The sequence below is a fragment of the Rhinopithecus roxellana genome, chromosome 7 (assembly GCF_007565055.1).
Source record: "Rhinopithecus roxellana isolate Shanxi Qingling chromosome 7, ASM756505v1, whole genome shotgun sequence".
NCBI lineage: Eukaryota > Metazoa > Chordata > Mammalia > Primates > Cercopithecidae > Rhinopithecus > Rhinopithecus roxellana.
The window spans coordinates 3832287-3849514 of NC_044555.1; the positions used below are offsets into that span (position 1 = coordinate 3832287).

The 17228-nt window shown below is 37.1% G+C and overlaps 1 protein-coding gene and 1 non-coding gene across 4 annotated transcripts in view; both read right to left on the reverse strand.

Annotated features, from left to right (window-relative positions):
• DMD (dystrophin) overlaps positions 1-17228 on the reverse strand; it is a 2245117-nt gene that overhangs the window by 1862468 nt on the left and 365421 nt on the right. For all 3 annotated transcript variants that reach the window (XM_030933724.1, XM_030933725.1, XM_030933726.1), the window contains exons 3-4: positions 12474-12566; positions 7528-7605 (exon numbers count right to left, since the gene is read on the reverse strand). In XM_030933724.1, the coding sequence (XP_030789584.1) occupies positions 7528-7605; positions 12474-12566 (171 nt within the window). The remainder of the gene's footprint in view (positions 1-7527; positions 7606-12473; positions 12567-17228) is intronic.
• Positions 10664-10762, reverse strand: LOC115898930. The gene has a single exon (XR_004058578.1). It is a non-coding gene; the product is annotated as a small nucleolar RNA U13 (small nucleolar RNA).

Here is a 17228-nt window from a genome sequence, read left to right on the forward strand (position 1 = left end):
AAAGAATGGGCCCTAGCCAACATTAGAGTTCTCAGCGTGCAGATTCTCAAGTCCTCATTTTGCCCAGAAACAAAACAAGACACCTGAAATGCCGATTATACTGTTTTCCACTCCTGCTTCACTAACCCACCAAACTTCACCTCTTCTTTGTATGCGATGACTGCATCACCTGGAATCTCTTAACCTTGGACTTCTGGTTAGACTAAACTAAGGAGTAGCACTGGCAGGACATTGGAGGATTCTATGGAGAGGCTAAGGTATCACCTTCTCTCAACTTCACCAGGCAATGATTTGAAAATAACTGCATTCTTTAGATACCTAGGGGCTCAGTTCCCAGTTGTATCCAGTGGCCCTCTCCCAAAGTGAGGGATTTATATCAAATTAATAGCCCTCTCCCCTTGACTGCTTAGGTTTAGATATAGTAAAGGTTATTAACTCATGCGAATCCCTGCATTCTTCACCACCGTTTACTTCTTTAATCCTGCCCACATTTCTATAAATATTACCCTCATTATACTCTTCAACTTTTTGTGTATGCCACGTGTTTAGTATCAGGACAGTTAATACACTTGACTTCACAAAATACCTTAAAATTATATAGTGAATATATCAGTGGATACCTCAATGAACTAAAGATGAAAATGCTTTTGCCCTGCCTGTGAAAGACACCACATAGATCTACTGAGCTCTGGCCATTCCATAGGCTTAGGGGAGAGCATTCCCAATAATAATTTTCTGAATGCCTGGTTGAGAGTTCAGATTTGAATTTAGTTAATGTAACTGAAGTTTTTAAACTATTGCTCTTCTTGCACATCCAACTTTATAGGGGGATTTATTGATAATGCTCACATTTTATAGAAATATCTACTATGATTTTGGAGTGTGGAGATACAGAAAATCACTATTAAATCTACAGTTATTTGTACTCTCAAATCTTTTGCTGTTAAATATGTTGTAAACTTAACAGTGGTGAATTAATGGCTCTAAAAATATATTTCCATCAATTTTTCTTCGTGGATTTAGCAACAGTTCTACTATGTGATATGTTTTCGTTATCGACTATAACTGTCTTGAATAAAATGACACTCTAAGTTAGTATTCTATCACTGATTTCTCATTTTATCTGATTGTTCATTTTTTTTTGTTTTATCATACTTTAAGTTCCTGGGGTACATGTACATAATGTGCAGGTTTGTTACAGTTATACACGTGCGATAGTGGTTTGCTGCACCCATCAACCCGTCACCTACATCAGGTATTCCTCCTAATTCTATCCCTCCGCTAGCCCCCAACCCCCAACAGGCACTAGTATATGATGTTCCCCTCCCTGTGCCCATGTGTTCTCATTGTTCAGCTCCCACTTATGAGTCAGAACATGCGGTGTTTGGCTTTTCGTTCTTGTGTTACTTTGCTGAGAATGATGGTTTCCAGCTTCATCCATGTCCCTGCAAGGGACATGAACTCTTTTTTATGGCTGCATAGTATTCCATGGTGTATATGTGCCACATTTTCTTAATCTAGTCTATCATTGATGGACATTTGGCCAACATACTATATGAAAAAAATGCTCATTACTGGTCATTAGAAAAATGCAAATGAAAACCACAATGAGATACCATTTCACACCAGTTAGAATGACAATCATTAGAAAGTCAGCAGAAGATGCTGGAGAGAATATGGAGAAATAGGAATGCTTTTATACTGTTGGGGGGAGTGTAAACGAGTTCAACCATTGTGGAAGACAGTGTGGCGATTCCTCAAGGATCTAGAACTAGAAATACCATTTAACCCAGCAATCCTGCTACTGGATATATACCCAAAAGATTATCAATCATTCTACTATAAAGACACATGCACACATCTGTTCGCTACTGCACTATTCACAATAGCAAAGACTTGGAACTATTACTGATTTTTAAAATAACCTGATTTATGACCAATTTCAAGCAACTTTGATTTTTAGTCATTGTCATCTCATTTAGACCTGAGTCCAAATGCCAGCAATGGCTCACCATGCTTTCTTCTTCCCATCCCCACCTCACTACCTCTCTGCTACCCTTCTCTGCTGTTTCCCCTCATCTCTACACTCAGTCTACTCCACCTGCTGAGTCCTCATTCCAAATGCTTTTTCACCTCAAGGTCTTTATTCCTCTGCCTAACCCATCTTCCTATAATTCCACAGCTCACTCCCTTTCTCCAGGTCTCTGCTCGTATAGGAACTGAACCAAAAGGTCTCCTCAGACCTTAGTCTTTTTATTCACTTAACTGTCACTAAGTATACATGCTTCATGTTGCCTACCATGTGGCTATTATCTGTGACAAAGGATTGCCTTTGCTGTGATACCAATCATCTCATATACCTGTGAATTTTAAAAGGAAATTTGAAATGTTCGTATCTACTAATGTGATTATATCCTGTACAGGCTCACTGATATAGAACACACCCAAGCTCATCTTTAGAAAAAAAATCCTGCTCGAGCATTTTGATTTATTCTTCCTAATAAGACTAAAGTTTTTTTGAGGGGGAGTCTCTCTGTGGCCAGACTGGAGTACAGTGGCAGGATCTACGGCTCACTGCAAACTCTGCCTCCCGGGTTCAAGTGATTCTCCTGTGTCAGCCTCCCAGTAGCTGGGACTACAGGCTCCTGCCACCATGCCCAGCTAATTTTTGTGTTTTTAGTAGAGACGGGGTTTCACTATGTTGGCCAGGATGGTCTCCATTTCTTGACCTCATGATCCACCCATCTCGGCCACCCAAAGTGCTGTGATTACAGGCATGAGCCACCGCACCTGACCTGCATTTGCTTTTGAACATCCATGTGTTGTTTACGTTCAACCACAGGCTAAGGTAAAGGTTCCTTTGTTCCAAGTTTGGTTTCTGCATGAGAACGTCTTGAGGTTTTGTCCTCTAACGCAGAGGCCAGCATCTTATGCAGTTCCCCATTAAAGCCCTAGCTCAGATGAAAGCATTATTAACATCTGCTTTTGAACTCCTCCTCCTCAAATTTAAGCCATTATTTTGGGGACTTTTCCCTCCTAAAACATTAGGAGGTTCTCTATTTTCTATAAGAAATGCGGCCTTCCCAGAAGAGATTCATGACATTAATCATATTCTAATTTTATATTCACTTATATTCATTTAGTAATTTCATTAGAAAACATGGGGTCTATGATCAGATTGATATATACGGCCCCTGTTTGGAGTTTTGGAGGTTGTAAGGTCAGGTTTACTTTCCCCTAAGTTCCTCTTTGAAATTGAAGTGTAATATGCATATAGAAAATTACATATAAGTGTACAACTTGAGTTTTCTTACAGTAAACACATGTGTAACAGCTATCAGGTCAAAACATGGAACAGTGACCACCTCAGAAGATTCTCTCATGCATTTTACTGACTTGCTCCTTTTCAAAAGTTAATCACTCTTCAATTTTAAACACATGGAAACATTTTGCCCATTTTTGAAATTTAATTGAAAGAAATAGTAGGTATACTTTGTCTCATTTATTTCACTCAAATATCTTTCAACGACTACCTCTTATGTACTGTGTGTAGCTATCGTTTGGTCATTTTCATTGCTTTGTAATATCCCATCATGAGAATATATCAGTCACTTCCAGTTTGGACTATCACAAATAAAACTGCTATGAACAGTCTCATATATACCTGTTTTTGGCAAACTGGGAAATGTATTTCTGTAACTTTTATGTCTACAATAGAACTGCTAAGGTGGTAAGAAATATGCATTTTCACATTTAGTAGATTATGCCCAACCCTTTAGTTGTCTGAATTATGTATTTCCACAAGTTAGTTGTGAGACTTCCAGTTGATCCATGTCCTCATTAACATGTGGCATTAGTAGTCTATTTCAGTCATTTTGGTAACTTTGTATCAGTATCTCATTGCAGTTTTATTTAAATTTCCCCAGTTACTGCTGAGGTTAAACATTTCTTAAATATGATTCTTGAATTTGTGAACACCTTTCGTGTTCCTGTTCAATTTTAGTTTCTCATTCTATAAAACCTAAAATAAAAAAAAAAAAGAAAAATAGAAGACTAGGATACTCCATATTGTGAATGTGTCAATTATTCTCTATAGATTTAACTCAATGTTAATCCTAACTTTGAATGCACATGGAAATTGAAAAGATTACAGAACAAATACAAAAATAGAAAGGGCCAATAACCAACACAACCTTGAACAAAGTGGGAAAACCTAGTTCACCAGATACTAGGCTGTATTATAAAACTACATTACTCCACATGACATGGTATTTTTGTGTGTAGAGAGAAATAGAACAATGGAGATGAACTGAAGTGCAAAAATAGACCCACATATGTATTGACAAACTTTTATGACATACTTACTACTGTGAAGCAATGAGGAAGCAGCATTATTAATAAATAGTGCTGTGCCAATTAGATTTCAAATACAGTCTTAACCCATTCCTCATACCATATGCAATAATCAATTTCAGGTAAAAGATCCAAAATCAAATGGTAAAATAATGATTCTATAGATAATAACCTTATGTAGTATCGTAATAGTTTTGTGTAGGCCAGTATTTCCTCAACAGGACGCAAAAATATAAAGCACAAGTTTTAAAGAATAACCTATACCGAAGTGAAGAACTTGTTTTTATTAAAATTTACCACTGAAGTGAGTAAAAAGGTAATCCACAGAGAAGGAAAATACATTTGCAACTCAAAACAAAGGGTTCATATCCAGAATATAGCAATAACTCAATTTTGATGAAGTCCAAGTTCACTTTTCTCTTTTTGAAACATGCTTTGGATTCAGGTATCATAACTATTTGCCTATCCCAAAGTCATATAAATTTCCTTCTATGGTTATCTGTTTTATTGCCAGGATTTTTCTGGTTCCCTTGGAGTAGGCAGATAGCCAGCAATCAGCAAGCAAGGAAGTCCCCCAAGAAAAGTCCTGGAGATGCTGTTTCACTGAGTCAGTGCTGCCTGCTGACAGTCAGCAAAACAGACAATGACTACACTGGCCACGCTGATTATGTCTGGTTTTGTGGCTGGGCTTCTCTAGCCCCAAAGGGGACTTATCAGGCCCTCGCCAGAGATAACCACGCTAGGGATTTTCCCCACTGACAAGCATGCACACACTCCTCCAAAAACTTGCTGTATTCTTTTGCTCATTGTAATAGTGTTTAAACACATACACACACACACACACACACACACACACACACACACCCCTGGGTGGTGATTTTAGATGCCAATGGGATATGGTATGTGTACTAGCATGTACAACCAGAGCATGTGTGCCCCAAAAACCTCCCAAAACATACTTCCAAGTAACACCCCCAATATACCCTTTCATGATTTATCACGTAAGAGTCTCAAAGTCCCCCAGCACTAGCTGCTGCTGGCTCCTTGTTCTTTGTGTTCACATGCATTCAGTGTTTAGCTCCCACTTATTGAGAATATGTGGTATTTGGTTTTCTGTTTGTGTTCATTTACTTAGGATAATGACCTCCAGCTTCATCCATGTTGCTGCAAAGGACATGATCTATTTCTTTTCTGTGGCTGCACAGTATTATATTCCATGCTGTACATGTACCGCCTTTTTTTTTATTTATTTATTTTTTTTTTTTTGGAGACGGAGTCTTGCTCTGCCTCCCAGGCTAGAGTGCAGTGGCATGATCTCCACTCACTGCAACCTCCGGGTTCAAGCAATTCTCCTACGTCAGCCTCCCGAGTAGCTGGGATTACAGACATGCACCAGCATATTCAGCTAATTTTTGTGTATTTAGTAGAGACAGGGTTTCACCATGGCGGCCAGGCTGGTCTTGAACTCCTGACCTCTGGTGATCTGCCGGCAGCCTCGGCCTCCCACAGTGCTGGGATTACAGGCATGAGCCACCACGCCCAGCCTGTACTGCATTTTCTTTATCCAGGGTTGACTTTTATACGAGATCCAAAAGCTTGTTTCTTTAAATGACATTTTCTTGGTGGGGACAGTCCAACTACATCAAATAAATTAAATCTAATAATTCTATGTTGTACTCTTTTCTTCGGTGTTACATTTTGAAATGGAATACGATATTTTGATATTTCAAGGACATTTTCTTTGTGTAACTTTAATATTTTTAACAATTTTCATAACATAGATGACACCGATATTTCCAAAGGGTCTATCACACTAATAACAAGAAAATCAGTTCATAGATTATTCTGGCTGCAAAGTGAAAAATCTACAGCTAATTTCTTCATAAAGACAAACATCTCTGTAAAATAACTTTCATAGGTTAAAGGTGACAATGACCCTGAATTCATAAAAATCCACCAATTAATTGCTGCAGTTTGTTTCCTTATCTTGTGTAATGTCATCTCCCTGCCAGATAAGTTGAGCAATATTTGAGGGAGTATACTGCTATTAATCTACACCTGCTTATGGTTATTTTAAGAGTAAGTGGTCAACGTACTCAATATACTTGAGTTTATCTTTGAAAGAGAAGGGTAACGTAATCAGGGATCTACTAAGTGCCTGGTGAATGTATTGGTCGATTAGACAGCTTTTAGGATGTTAATAAGAAACGGGGACTGCCTCCAATGCCATGACACAGGCGAAGAACCACCAAGTGGTTCAGAGGAGATTAGAACTCTGACCTGTCTACTTGGTTTAGCTGTGATTACTTCTTCTAATACAACACACATATTTTAATCCAGTTAAATCTAAATCAAAAATAGAAAACAAATCTGTCATTCTTACCCCAAGTAAAAAATAGTGATGTTTCTGTATAATTTATATGCTTGGAAACAACATTTAGTAAGTGTTGGCTTGATTTAAACAAATGTCATTATCAGGTTTGACCACACTTAGTGTATCAATATTTGGTATAGTAAAATCCATGTGTTGCACCGAGCACTGCTATAAGAAACTGAGTTCACTGGGCATGGTGGCTCACGCCTGTAATCCCAACACTTTGGGAGGCTGAGGCAGGTGGATCACCTGAGGTCAGGAGTTCAAGACCAGCCTTGGCCAACATGGTGAAACTCTGTCCCTACTAAAAATACAAAAAATTAGCTGGCCGTGGTGGCATGTGCCTGTAATCCCAGTTATTCAGGAGGCTGAGACAGGAGAAGAGCTTAAACCCAGAAGGCGGAGATTGCAGTGAGCCGAGATCGCGCCACTGCACTCCAGCCTGGGGAGACTCCATCTCAAAAAAAAAAAAAAAAAAAAAAAAAAAAAAAAAAAAAAGAAACAGAGTTCACTGCAGGACTTTGTCGAAACACAGCTGCATGAAGTAAAATCTGCAAACAGGGAGCAGCCTATCAGGCCTGGTCTATGCCTTTCCCTTCCCTCTGTGGCAGCATGCATTTGCTTCCTCAATTATATTAGCCACAATCAGACATACACGAATTACAACATGTGCTCTCAAATAAGAACCGGTCTGATTTACAAGAGAATTCGAGATACTTCCTCTGCATGTGGGGCCAAAGCCCTCACTCAAACATGAGACATGCTATCTCACAGCATCAGACCTCCAGGGCACTACTTACATTATTGTTCTGCAAAACTCGCAGTGCCTTGTTGACATTGTTCAGGGCATGAACTCTTGTGGATCCTTTTTCTTTTGGCTGCGAACAAGACAAAACAGTGTTCACTGACCAGCAGAGAGACCAACAATCTACTAGAAATGAAACCATTTATGAATTTCACTATTAAGTTTGAATATTGTAAATGAACACAGCCTGTGAGGCATTAATATAATGAATCTAAATACTTTGGGCTAATCACCCTTGGCGTGGTAGATTTTTAGCATAAACCAACCACTCTAAGAATGACAACACTTTCTTTACAAAGGCTATTTTGGTATGATTGTTCCTTCATTCTACAGCTCAGTTGGGGATTACTGCATGACCACCAATGAGAGAAACATCAGCATGCATAAAAACATCTTCTAGTAAGATAGAAATACAAGTTAATTCCCAAACTTTTTAGGAAAATTTAAAGAAGATTTGACTCTAGCAAAATTATATAATGCCAAATAGGGTTAAATAAACCTTTTCTGCAAAGATTACCTTAATTGTCCTTGTCACTGAAGCTCTAAACCTCAATCATCTTTGGTTCCCTGATTTTATTCTCAAGCCCAAGAGTTGTATCTTATCCTGTAATTTTTAAACCAACATCTGCATAGTTCATTGCAATATACAAATTAACTCGTTTATTAAGTTGTAGAGTTTTAGAAATTCTACCATTTTGATACCTGTTGTATTTACTTTTCATTTCTTTCACCTTACTACCAAGCCCTTATTGGCTATTGCCCAGAAAAATATAACATAATTCCCTTCTCTTCTCACTCACCATTTGTTTCATCCTTCCTGCCTGTCATCAACAATGATGTTCCTTAAGTAAGCCCACTGCCAATGCAAACCATTGCAAAGTTCTCATCTCAACATTTGGGTGATTATAGTTAACAGTTAAGGGCAAGAGCTACAAAGCTGACTGTCTGGGTTCAATTTTCAGCTCTGCCATTTTTTGCTGTGTGACCTATGTGAAAAATTTAATCTCCCCATGTATCAGTTTTCTCATCTGTTAAGAATGGACTTAATAAAAATATTAGCAAGAGGCATACACAAATTACAACATGTGCTCTCAATAAGAACTGCTCTGATTTACAAGAGAATTTGAGATACTTCTCTGCATGTGGGGCCAAAGCCCTCACTCAAACTTGAGACATGCTATCTCACAGCGTCCAGACCTTGTCCAGGGCACTAGTTATTGTTCATATTGCTCAAACCATTGTACATATGGTTTCTGGGAGGATTCAGTGTGTTAATATGCATAAAGCTCTTAGATTGGTGCTTGTCACACATATTTGGTACAACATAAATATTATTGATTTTGTAGTATGTGCCAAGTACTTTGAATGCACTACCTATAATCTCCGCCTTGCAAGGCAGTTTCATCCCCATTGTACAGAAGTGAACCTTAGGTTAAAAGATCCAATATATAGATTACCATATAACTAATCATTGATGGAGCCAGGACCCAAACTTTTGTCTTTGTCTGTGGAGCCCAAGTCTTGCAAATTTCCTTCTTCTCTACCTACCTTGTATATGTACCAAATAATCTGTATTTCTATTTCTTGTATTTAACTCCTATACTTTCCAACAATACTCCTGGGTCTTTCTCAAGTAGTTCCTTACCCTACAACTCCTTATCATTTGCACTGCCTGCTGAACAACCCAAATTAAGCTAAAGCCATCTTCCTTCTCCAAGGTGACTTGCCTGATATCTCACAGTTTGATATCTCATTCCTTTGATTTCACAAAGCATTAAGGCTAACCTTTTGAACCAGAATCTCCATTTTTACCTCTTAGATTTTCCCCCAAGAATGTTAGAATGATATTGGTTTATATTCTGATATTTTTCCCACTTTCCACCAAAAAGAGGAAGAAAAGTAAAGCCATGGAAAGACTTTAGATTAAAAAAAAAAAAAAAAAAAAAAAAAAAAAAAAAAAAAGGCAACAGCCGGACATGGTGGTTCACACCCGTAATCCCAGCATTTTGGGAGACTGAGGCAGGTGGGTCACTTGAGGTCAGGAGTTCGAGACCAGCCTGGCCAACATGGTGAAACCCCATCTCTACTAAAAATACAAAACTTAGCCAGGCATGGTAGAACATATGCCTGTAGTGGCCGAGGCAGGAGAATTGCTTGAACCCAGGAGGCAGAGGTTGCAGTGAGCCAAGATCACGTCACTGACTCCAGCCTGTGTGACAGAGTAAGATTCCATCCAAAAAAAAAAAAAGGGGGGGGGGTGAAAGAAAAGCAGCAAATAACCAATCTTACCAATCTTCTTGTGTATATACAGATAGCACACAAGTTTAATGGTAATTATAGGACTTAAAGTTTTGAAAATAATTACTCAGATCCATCCTCTGCCCAGTAGACTAAAGCCATATATTTCCTTTTAATCAGTTACATAATTATAGTCGTAAGATTTAGCAACGTTTTCCTTTGTATATCATACTCAAACATTAAATGTACACATGTGCATATGTATTAGAACCAAAGATAGTCTCTTAAAAAGCTGCAGTTTCTGATCCTGAAGTGGGAACTTAAAATCTGCCCGTTAGAGTTTCCTTGGGGAGTATTTATTTTATGATTGTAAGGCAAGTACCTTCCTTTTAACCCTGGGGATGCTCTGAGCCAATAATCCAAATGCAGATGCTTCTGAGTAGAATACTAAAATTTCTGTTCAACAGTATACATGACTCCCATTAGGAGTAGAAGATGTATCCCTACAGAAACTTAGAATTCAAGACAAGGTATAGAGAATTGGAGTCATGGGATTGGAAGCATTCGTTAGAGAGGTGATTCTGCTTTATGGGAAAGGCAAGATCCTCAGACCACAGCTGACAGATCTGTGATTAGGACAAACAATGGTGTACGAATTCTGCTAGTAGCAGTATCTGAAATTATGTAATCTATACTGGCATGTGTAAATGTTTGGTGATTTTTCCCTACCACTAGCTTACCTTATACTGGCCAATCTCATGGATGTTTTGTTTGATACTTTTTTCTTTAGTGCTATTGCTAATTAGGTTCATTTTGTATTAGCATCTATGTATGTATTGCATAAATGAAAATCATGTGGATTTTTAAATTTTGCCAAAATTATTTTTTCTTCATATCCGATGGGTAGTGTGCCAACATCCTAAGTTTAGAGGAAGGTGTATCTCAAATCTGAGTATAAACACCCAAATCATGCTTATGAATTGCAAAAGGATCTGAAATTATCTTAAACATTATGTCTGTACGAAATGTGTTAACTCTGACAAAATTTCTTTGGGTGATACACGGGTTGACTCAGTCAGGAAAATGACCAGGGAGGATTGCAGCACAGGAGAAGTGATTACCCAGATATACCTGGAAGTGAAGAGACAACAGACTCATACAGAGGGCCAGGACAGACTGAGTAAGCCATCATCTTTGAAAGAGTTTTCGTGAACATTTGGAAGACACTGGGACTTCTGTATGCGGTAACTGAAAGTAGGACTGACTCCAGAATTCAGGAGAAATGATATACACAGAGACACACTGATTTCTATAAATATATTACATATCCATATATATGTAAATTGTTCACATAGAAGATGAATTATACACAAATGTATCTCTAGTGAAATTAAGACTAAGTTTACACGATGACCTCAAATTTGCTCAAACAGTTCAACTGTAAGGCAATAAATCTGATTTTTCCCCTTGACTGAAGTTATTATTTCAATGTCATCAAGTTGTTCTTACATTAGTACAAGTTCAGACTTCTTGAAAATTTATCAGTTTTAATATTCATCTCACACACTTGAAAATAATAAATGAAAGCATAAGGGATGTCTCTTCTCTATAGGACTTCAGGATTTAATTGAGGAGGGATGTCAGCCATACACTAAAAAACAAGACAAAAATGGGTTTTCTGTGGAATTTGAGAGGGAAAAAAAGTCAGCAAAGGTAATTTGGGAAAAGCTTTACTGAGCAGAAATCAAGGTTTCTGGGAGACTGTTTGGGTAGGCAGAAGTACAGAAAGAAATAGAGGCAAGTAAAACAATATAGGCAAAAACCCAGAGATACCTGACGGTATATACTGAGAAAACAGTGGCTTAGCTTAAGAGTTATAGCAAGCAGGTTAGGGGAGCTGATAGCATTTTTGCTAATTGACTTTGAACGACAGCTTCAGTTTGTATAATATAATAAAATCTGTGTGTGTCTGTGCATGTGCTAGGGAGTTGTAATGAAGGGCAAAGATAAGAGATGAAGGCAATAATTTAGCAGAATTTGATAGGTAGAACAGTTATTTATGACTGTAGACTGGGGACTTAAACTCTACTTTTTAGAATAGCAATCTAAGAAGATTATTTCAGTTAGGAGATTTCAATTTGAGTTCTTCTCCCCCTCCCCCCCGTGTAAGATCTTGATCAGCATTAATTAATTGATCTGTAACTGTGTATATCAATCATGTATCTTCACAGGAATTCTCTGAAGTTAGACAAGATAACAGTTCAGGAAGAAGTGATATTCTCATCACATATGCTGTCACGTATTACACTATAATGCCTGAACTTTATTATGCTATCCCCACATTTATAAATACAGGTTCATTGTAAAGTAACTTCAAAATACACAAAAGTACAAAGATAATTTTTCAAGTCATTATGTATAAAAGCCTTAAGATATTTGGTAAGATAGATACCAAGTAGTACAATTGAGTAGTATCTATTAATATAAATTGTATTACTGAAATCTTTACCTTATTTTTCTGCAGGTGGTAGACTATGCCAAATGAAAATCCTACAAGATTGCTTTACTAAAGGAATAAGTATTGCTAGTTCAATTAGCACTTAGTAAGTTAATTTGACTAGATCTCATATAACTATGTTTTCAGTTTCTGGTCTGAAATTCTACTAAGTTTAAAGTTAACTTTCTTAAAAATAAGTCACATACCAGTTTTTGCCCTGTCAGGCCTTCGAGGAGGTCTAGGAGGCGTCTCCCATCCTGTAGGTCACTGAAGAGGTTCTCTATATGCTGCTTCCCAAACTGAAATAAAAATATATATATACTCAATGTAACAAAGCACACTTCCCATGATATTTTCACGATTCTGCCTTTTGAAAAGTAAAGCTATATTTAAGGATAACTAGTGTGTATAATTATCTACCAAAGATGGAAGAAAAAAGGAAAGTTCAAATGACAAAAAAATTTAAAAATTTGATCATAGATCAAGTTTGAATTATTTTGAATAGCAAGATAGGAGATTTATAGCCTAAGTGATCTAATTAGTTCACTTAAATGAATATAGATTCTGTGAAGGAGAGAAAAAAATAGGAATCATCAGGCAGTAAGGGAAAAGTAAATATGCAAAGCAGCAAAGACCACACAATCTACCTGGGTGGGTACATAAAGTTTAACCGTTCTTGGAATATATAGTCAGAGGATTAGACGCCCTCATCACTCAGAACATGCTTGCTGTGCATACACTTTTGGCATGCTGATTCAGAATGACCTATGCTCATACTGGATAACTCAAATTTTAGGAATATCAGATTTAATTAGGTTTGAAACAAGCCTGTGAGAGCTTTTCATCGATTTTACTAAGTTCTTTGGCTCAGGAATTATATTAAGGAAAAATAGTCAATAAATAATGTTTAACAGTTTTGAAGTAAATACTCACGAGAGACACTGTTAAGTGAGTGGATTTCACAACCATTGTGGTATTTCTGAGATTAGCAGTAACATACTCATCTTACATGAGACACTTAGAGGTTAAGTACGTGGCTGTCATGAAACTAGAATGGGGTAAAGCCAAAATTGTGTCTCAGATCTGTCTAATTCTGGGTTCTTGTTCTTTCAAATCTTATGTTGCCTTCCTTGTCCTTTTATAATCTACTATTTGATTGTCTTTCAAACATTTGTCATTATCATATTTCACCAAATCGTTTTCTGGTTAAAACCCTACAATCCCCTCATGAGATAATTCCCAGCTTTTTCATCAACTAAGTTATCTAGAAATCCCTTATTTAATCAGTCACAGACATATTGAGCATGAATAAACCTGAGCTAGGTACTGAATCATATGCTAGTACATCAGACATAGGCCCAGACCCTATAGAACTTAGAGTCCAGCAGAGAAAATATTCCTAAAAGGTACTATTACATAGAAGCATTAAAAAGGACTAAAGAACATGAGCAGTGGGAACACTCAAGCCTTGGGAACAAGAAATACTTTCCAAAAAATGTCAGGTGATGGGTCTAACATTAGCCTTTGGGTGACTGCCCTCTTTTCATGTACTTCTTGGATCACACATAAACTTTGAATTTCACGCAAGTCAAGAAAATCCCTGGTTTCCAGGCAAAAGACATCCCTGAAACTTCCACGATTAAAGACATAGGATTATAGACTATTCCTACAACCAGGTAGCCATTTCTTTTTTTTTTTTTTTTTTTTTTTTTTTTTGAGACGGAGTCTTGCTCTGCCTCCCAGGCTGGAGTGCAGTGGCCGGCTCTCAGCTCACTGCAAGCTCCGCCTCCCGGGTTCACGCCATTCTCCTGTCTCAGCCTCCCGAGGAGCTGGGACTACAGGCGCCCGCCTCGTCGCCCGGCTAGTTTTTTTTTGTATTTTTTAGTAGAGACGGGGTTTCACCGTATTAGCCAGGATGGTCTCGATCTCCTGACCTCGTGATCCGCACGAGGAAGCAAGAGAAAAGACACATTCCAAAAAGCTTCAAAACTAGTAACAGACTTCTCAGCAGAAAACTTACAGGCCAAGAGAGTGCCATGCCTTATTTAAAGTGCTGAAGGAAAATACCCTTTATCCTAGGATAGTACATCCAGTGAAAATATCCTTCCAACAATAAAGATAAAAGACCTTCCAACACAGAAGCTGTAGGATTTCATCAACACCAGACCTGTTCTACAAGAAATGCTAGAGAATTTATCAACTGGAAAGAAGAGGACCTTAACTAGCCAGAAAAACCATCTGAAGGCACAAAACTAAGTACAGACAAACACAAAACTATTATAATACTGTAATTGTGGTGTATGAACTACTCACATCTTGAAGACAAAAAAATAAGAAAAAAAAAAGGAGACTTTTAGTTCCTAAGCAAAAATAACCATAATAACTTTAAGACATAAACAGTATAATCAGATATAAACAGAAACAAGGAAAGATTAAAAGACATGAAGTATAGAGTTTTTAGTTTTCTCTTTGCTTTCTTGTTTATGCAACCAAGGTTGTCTGTTTGAAATAACGAGTTATAGTGTTTGTAAACCTCATGGTAGCCTCAAATAAGAAGATATACTTAGATACACAAAATGTAAAAAGCAAGAAATAAAAACATGCCACCAGAGAAACCTCTTCTTCACTTAAAAGGAAGACAGGATGGAAGGGAAAACCGCAAAACAACCAGAAAATAACAAAATGGTAGGGGGAGTAAGTTCTTATCAATAAAACAATGTAAATGAAATAAACTATCAAAAGACAGGGACAGAATGGTTTAAAAACAACAACAAAAAAAAAAAAAAAAAAACACACACCAAGACTCAATCTGTTGCCTACAAGAAATATGCTTCACCTACAGAGTCACAGACTTAAAATTAAGGGATATAAAAAGATACTTCATATCAACAGCAGTAGCTATTCTTAGACAAAATACATTTCAAGACAAACTATAAAAAGACAAAGATCAACATATAATAAAGGAATCAATTCAGCAATAATAATTGTAAATTGTATGTACCCAACACTGGAGCACCCAGATATATAAAGCAACATTATTAGACCTAAAGAGAGCTGGAAACCACAATACCCCACTTTCAGCCTTGGACATAATCAGGTAAAAAAAAAATAGTCAACTAGGAAACATTGAACTTAATCTGTACTACAGACCAAATGTACCTAATAAATAGTTACAGAAAAGTTCAACCAACAGCTGCAGAGTGTACCTTCTTCTCATCAACACATGAAGGATTCTCAAGGATGGGTCATATGTTAGACCACAAAACAAGTCTTAAATTCAAAAAACTGAAATAAAGCATTTTATATCTGACCACAGTTGAATGAATTGAGAAATCAGTAATGAGCAATTCTGGAAACTATACAAAACACAAGGGAATTAATCTATATTCTCTTGAATGATCAGTAGGTCAGTTAAGACATTAATAAAGAAGTTATAAAATTTCTTGAAACCAAAATGGAAATATAACACCAAAACTTACGGGATACAGATAAATCAGTACTAATAAAGTTTACAGCAATAAGCACCTATATCAAAAAAAGAGAAACAATACATCTGGAAGAACTAGAAAAGCAAAGCAAACCAAACTCAAAATTAGATTGAATCAAGAAATCCAAAACCTGAACAGACCAATTAAAAGTAATGAGATCAAAGATGTAAAAAGTCTCCCAGCAAGGAAAAGCCCGAGACCTGATGGCTTCACTGCTGAATTTTACCAAACATTTAAACACATAATATTCAAACTATGGTGAAAAAGAGGAGGAGGAAGTACTTCTAAACTCATTCTATGAGGTCAGTATTAGCCTGACACGAAAACCAGACAAAGACATCCAGAAAACAAAACTACAGGCTATTATCTCTGACAAATACTGATACAAAAATCCTCAATAAAATACTAGCAAACCAAATTCAACTAAACAGTAAAAAGGTCATTCATCATAACCAAGTGGTATTTATCCCAGGGATGCCAGGATGGTTCATCATATGCAAAAAATCAATGTGAAAGATCGTATCAACAGAACCAAGGACAAAAACATTATAGTTTCAATAGATGCTGAAAAAGCATTTGATAAAAGTTCAACATCCCTTCATGATAAAAACCCTCAAAACTGGGTATAGAAGCAGCATACCTTAACACAGTACAAGCCACATATGAGAAACCCACAGCTAATTTCATACTGAATGGGGAAAACCTACAAGACTTTTCTCTAAGATCTGTAACAAGGATGCCCACTTTTCACCACTGTTTAACATATTACTGGAAGTCCTAGCTAGATCAAAGAAAGGGCATGCAGATTGAAAACAAAGAATCAAATGATCCTTGTTTACAAAAGTAGGAATCCCATTACCTGACTTCAAATTATACAACAGAACTATACCAACCAAAAATGCATGCTCATGACATAAAAACAGACACATAGACCAATGGAACAGAATAGAACCCAGAAACAACTCCACAGACCTAAAGTAAACTCACTTTTAACAAAGGTGCCAAGAACATACAATGAAGAAAAGACAATCTCTTCAATAAATGGTGCTGAGAAAACTGGATATGCAGAAGAATGAAATTATACTGTTATCTCTTGCCATATACAAAAATATCAAATCTAAGTGGAGCAAAGACTTAAATCGAAGGCCTCAAACTATGAAACTACTACAAGAAATCATTGGGAGAAAATCTCCAAGACACTGGTCTAGGCAAATATTTCTTGAGCAGTACCCCACAAGCACAAACAATCAAAGCAAACATGTACAAATGGGACAGCAAGTTTAAAAGCTTCTGCACAGCAAGGAATATAATCAACAAAGTGAAGACACAACACAGAGTGGGAGAGAATACTGGCCAACTACCCACCTGACAAGGAATAACCAAAATCTATAAGGGGCCCAGACAACTCCATTGAAAAAATATATAATAATCTGACTGAAAGATGAGCAAAATATTTAAATAGAGATTTCTCAA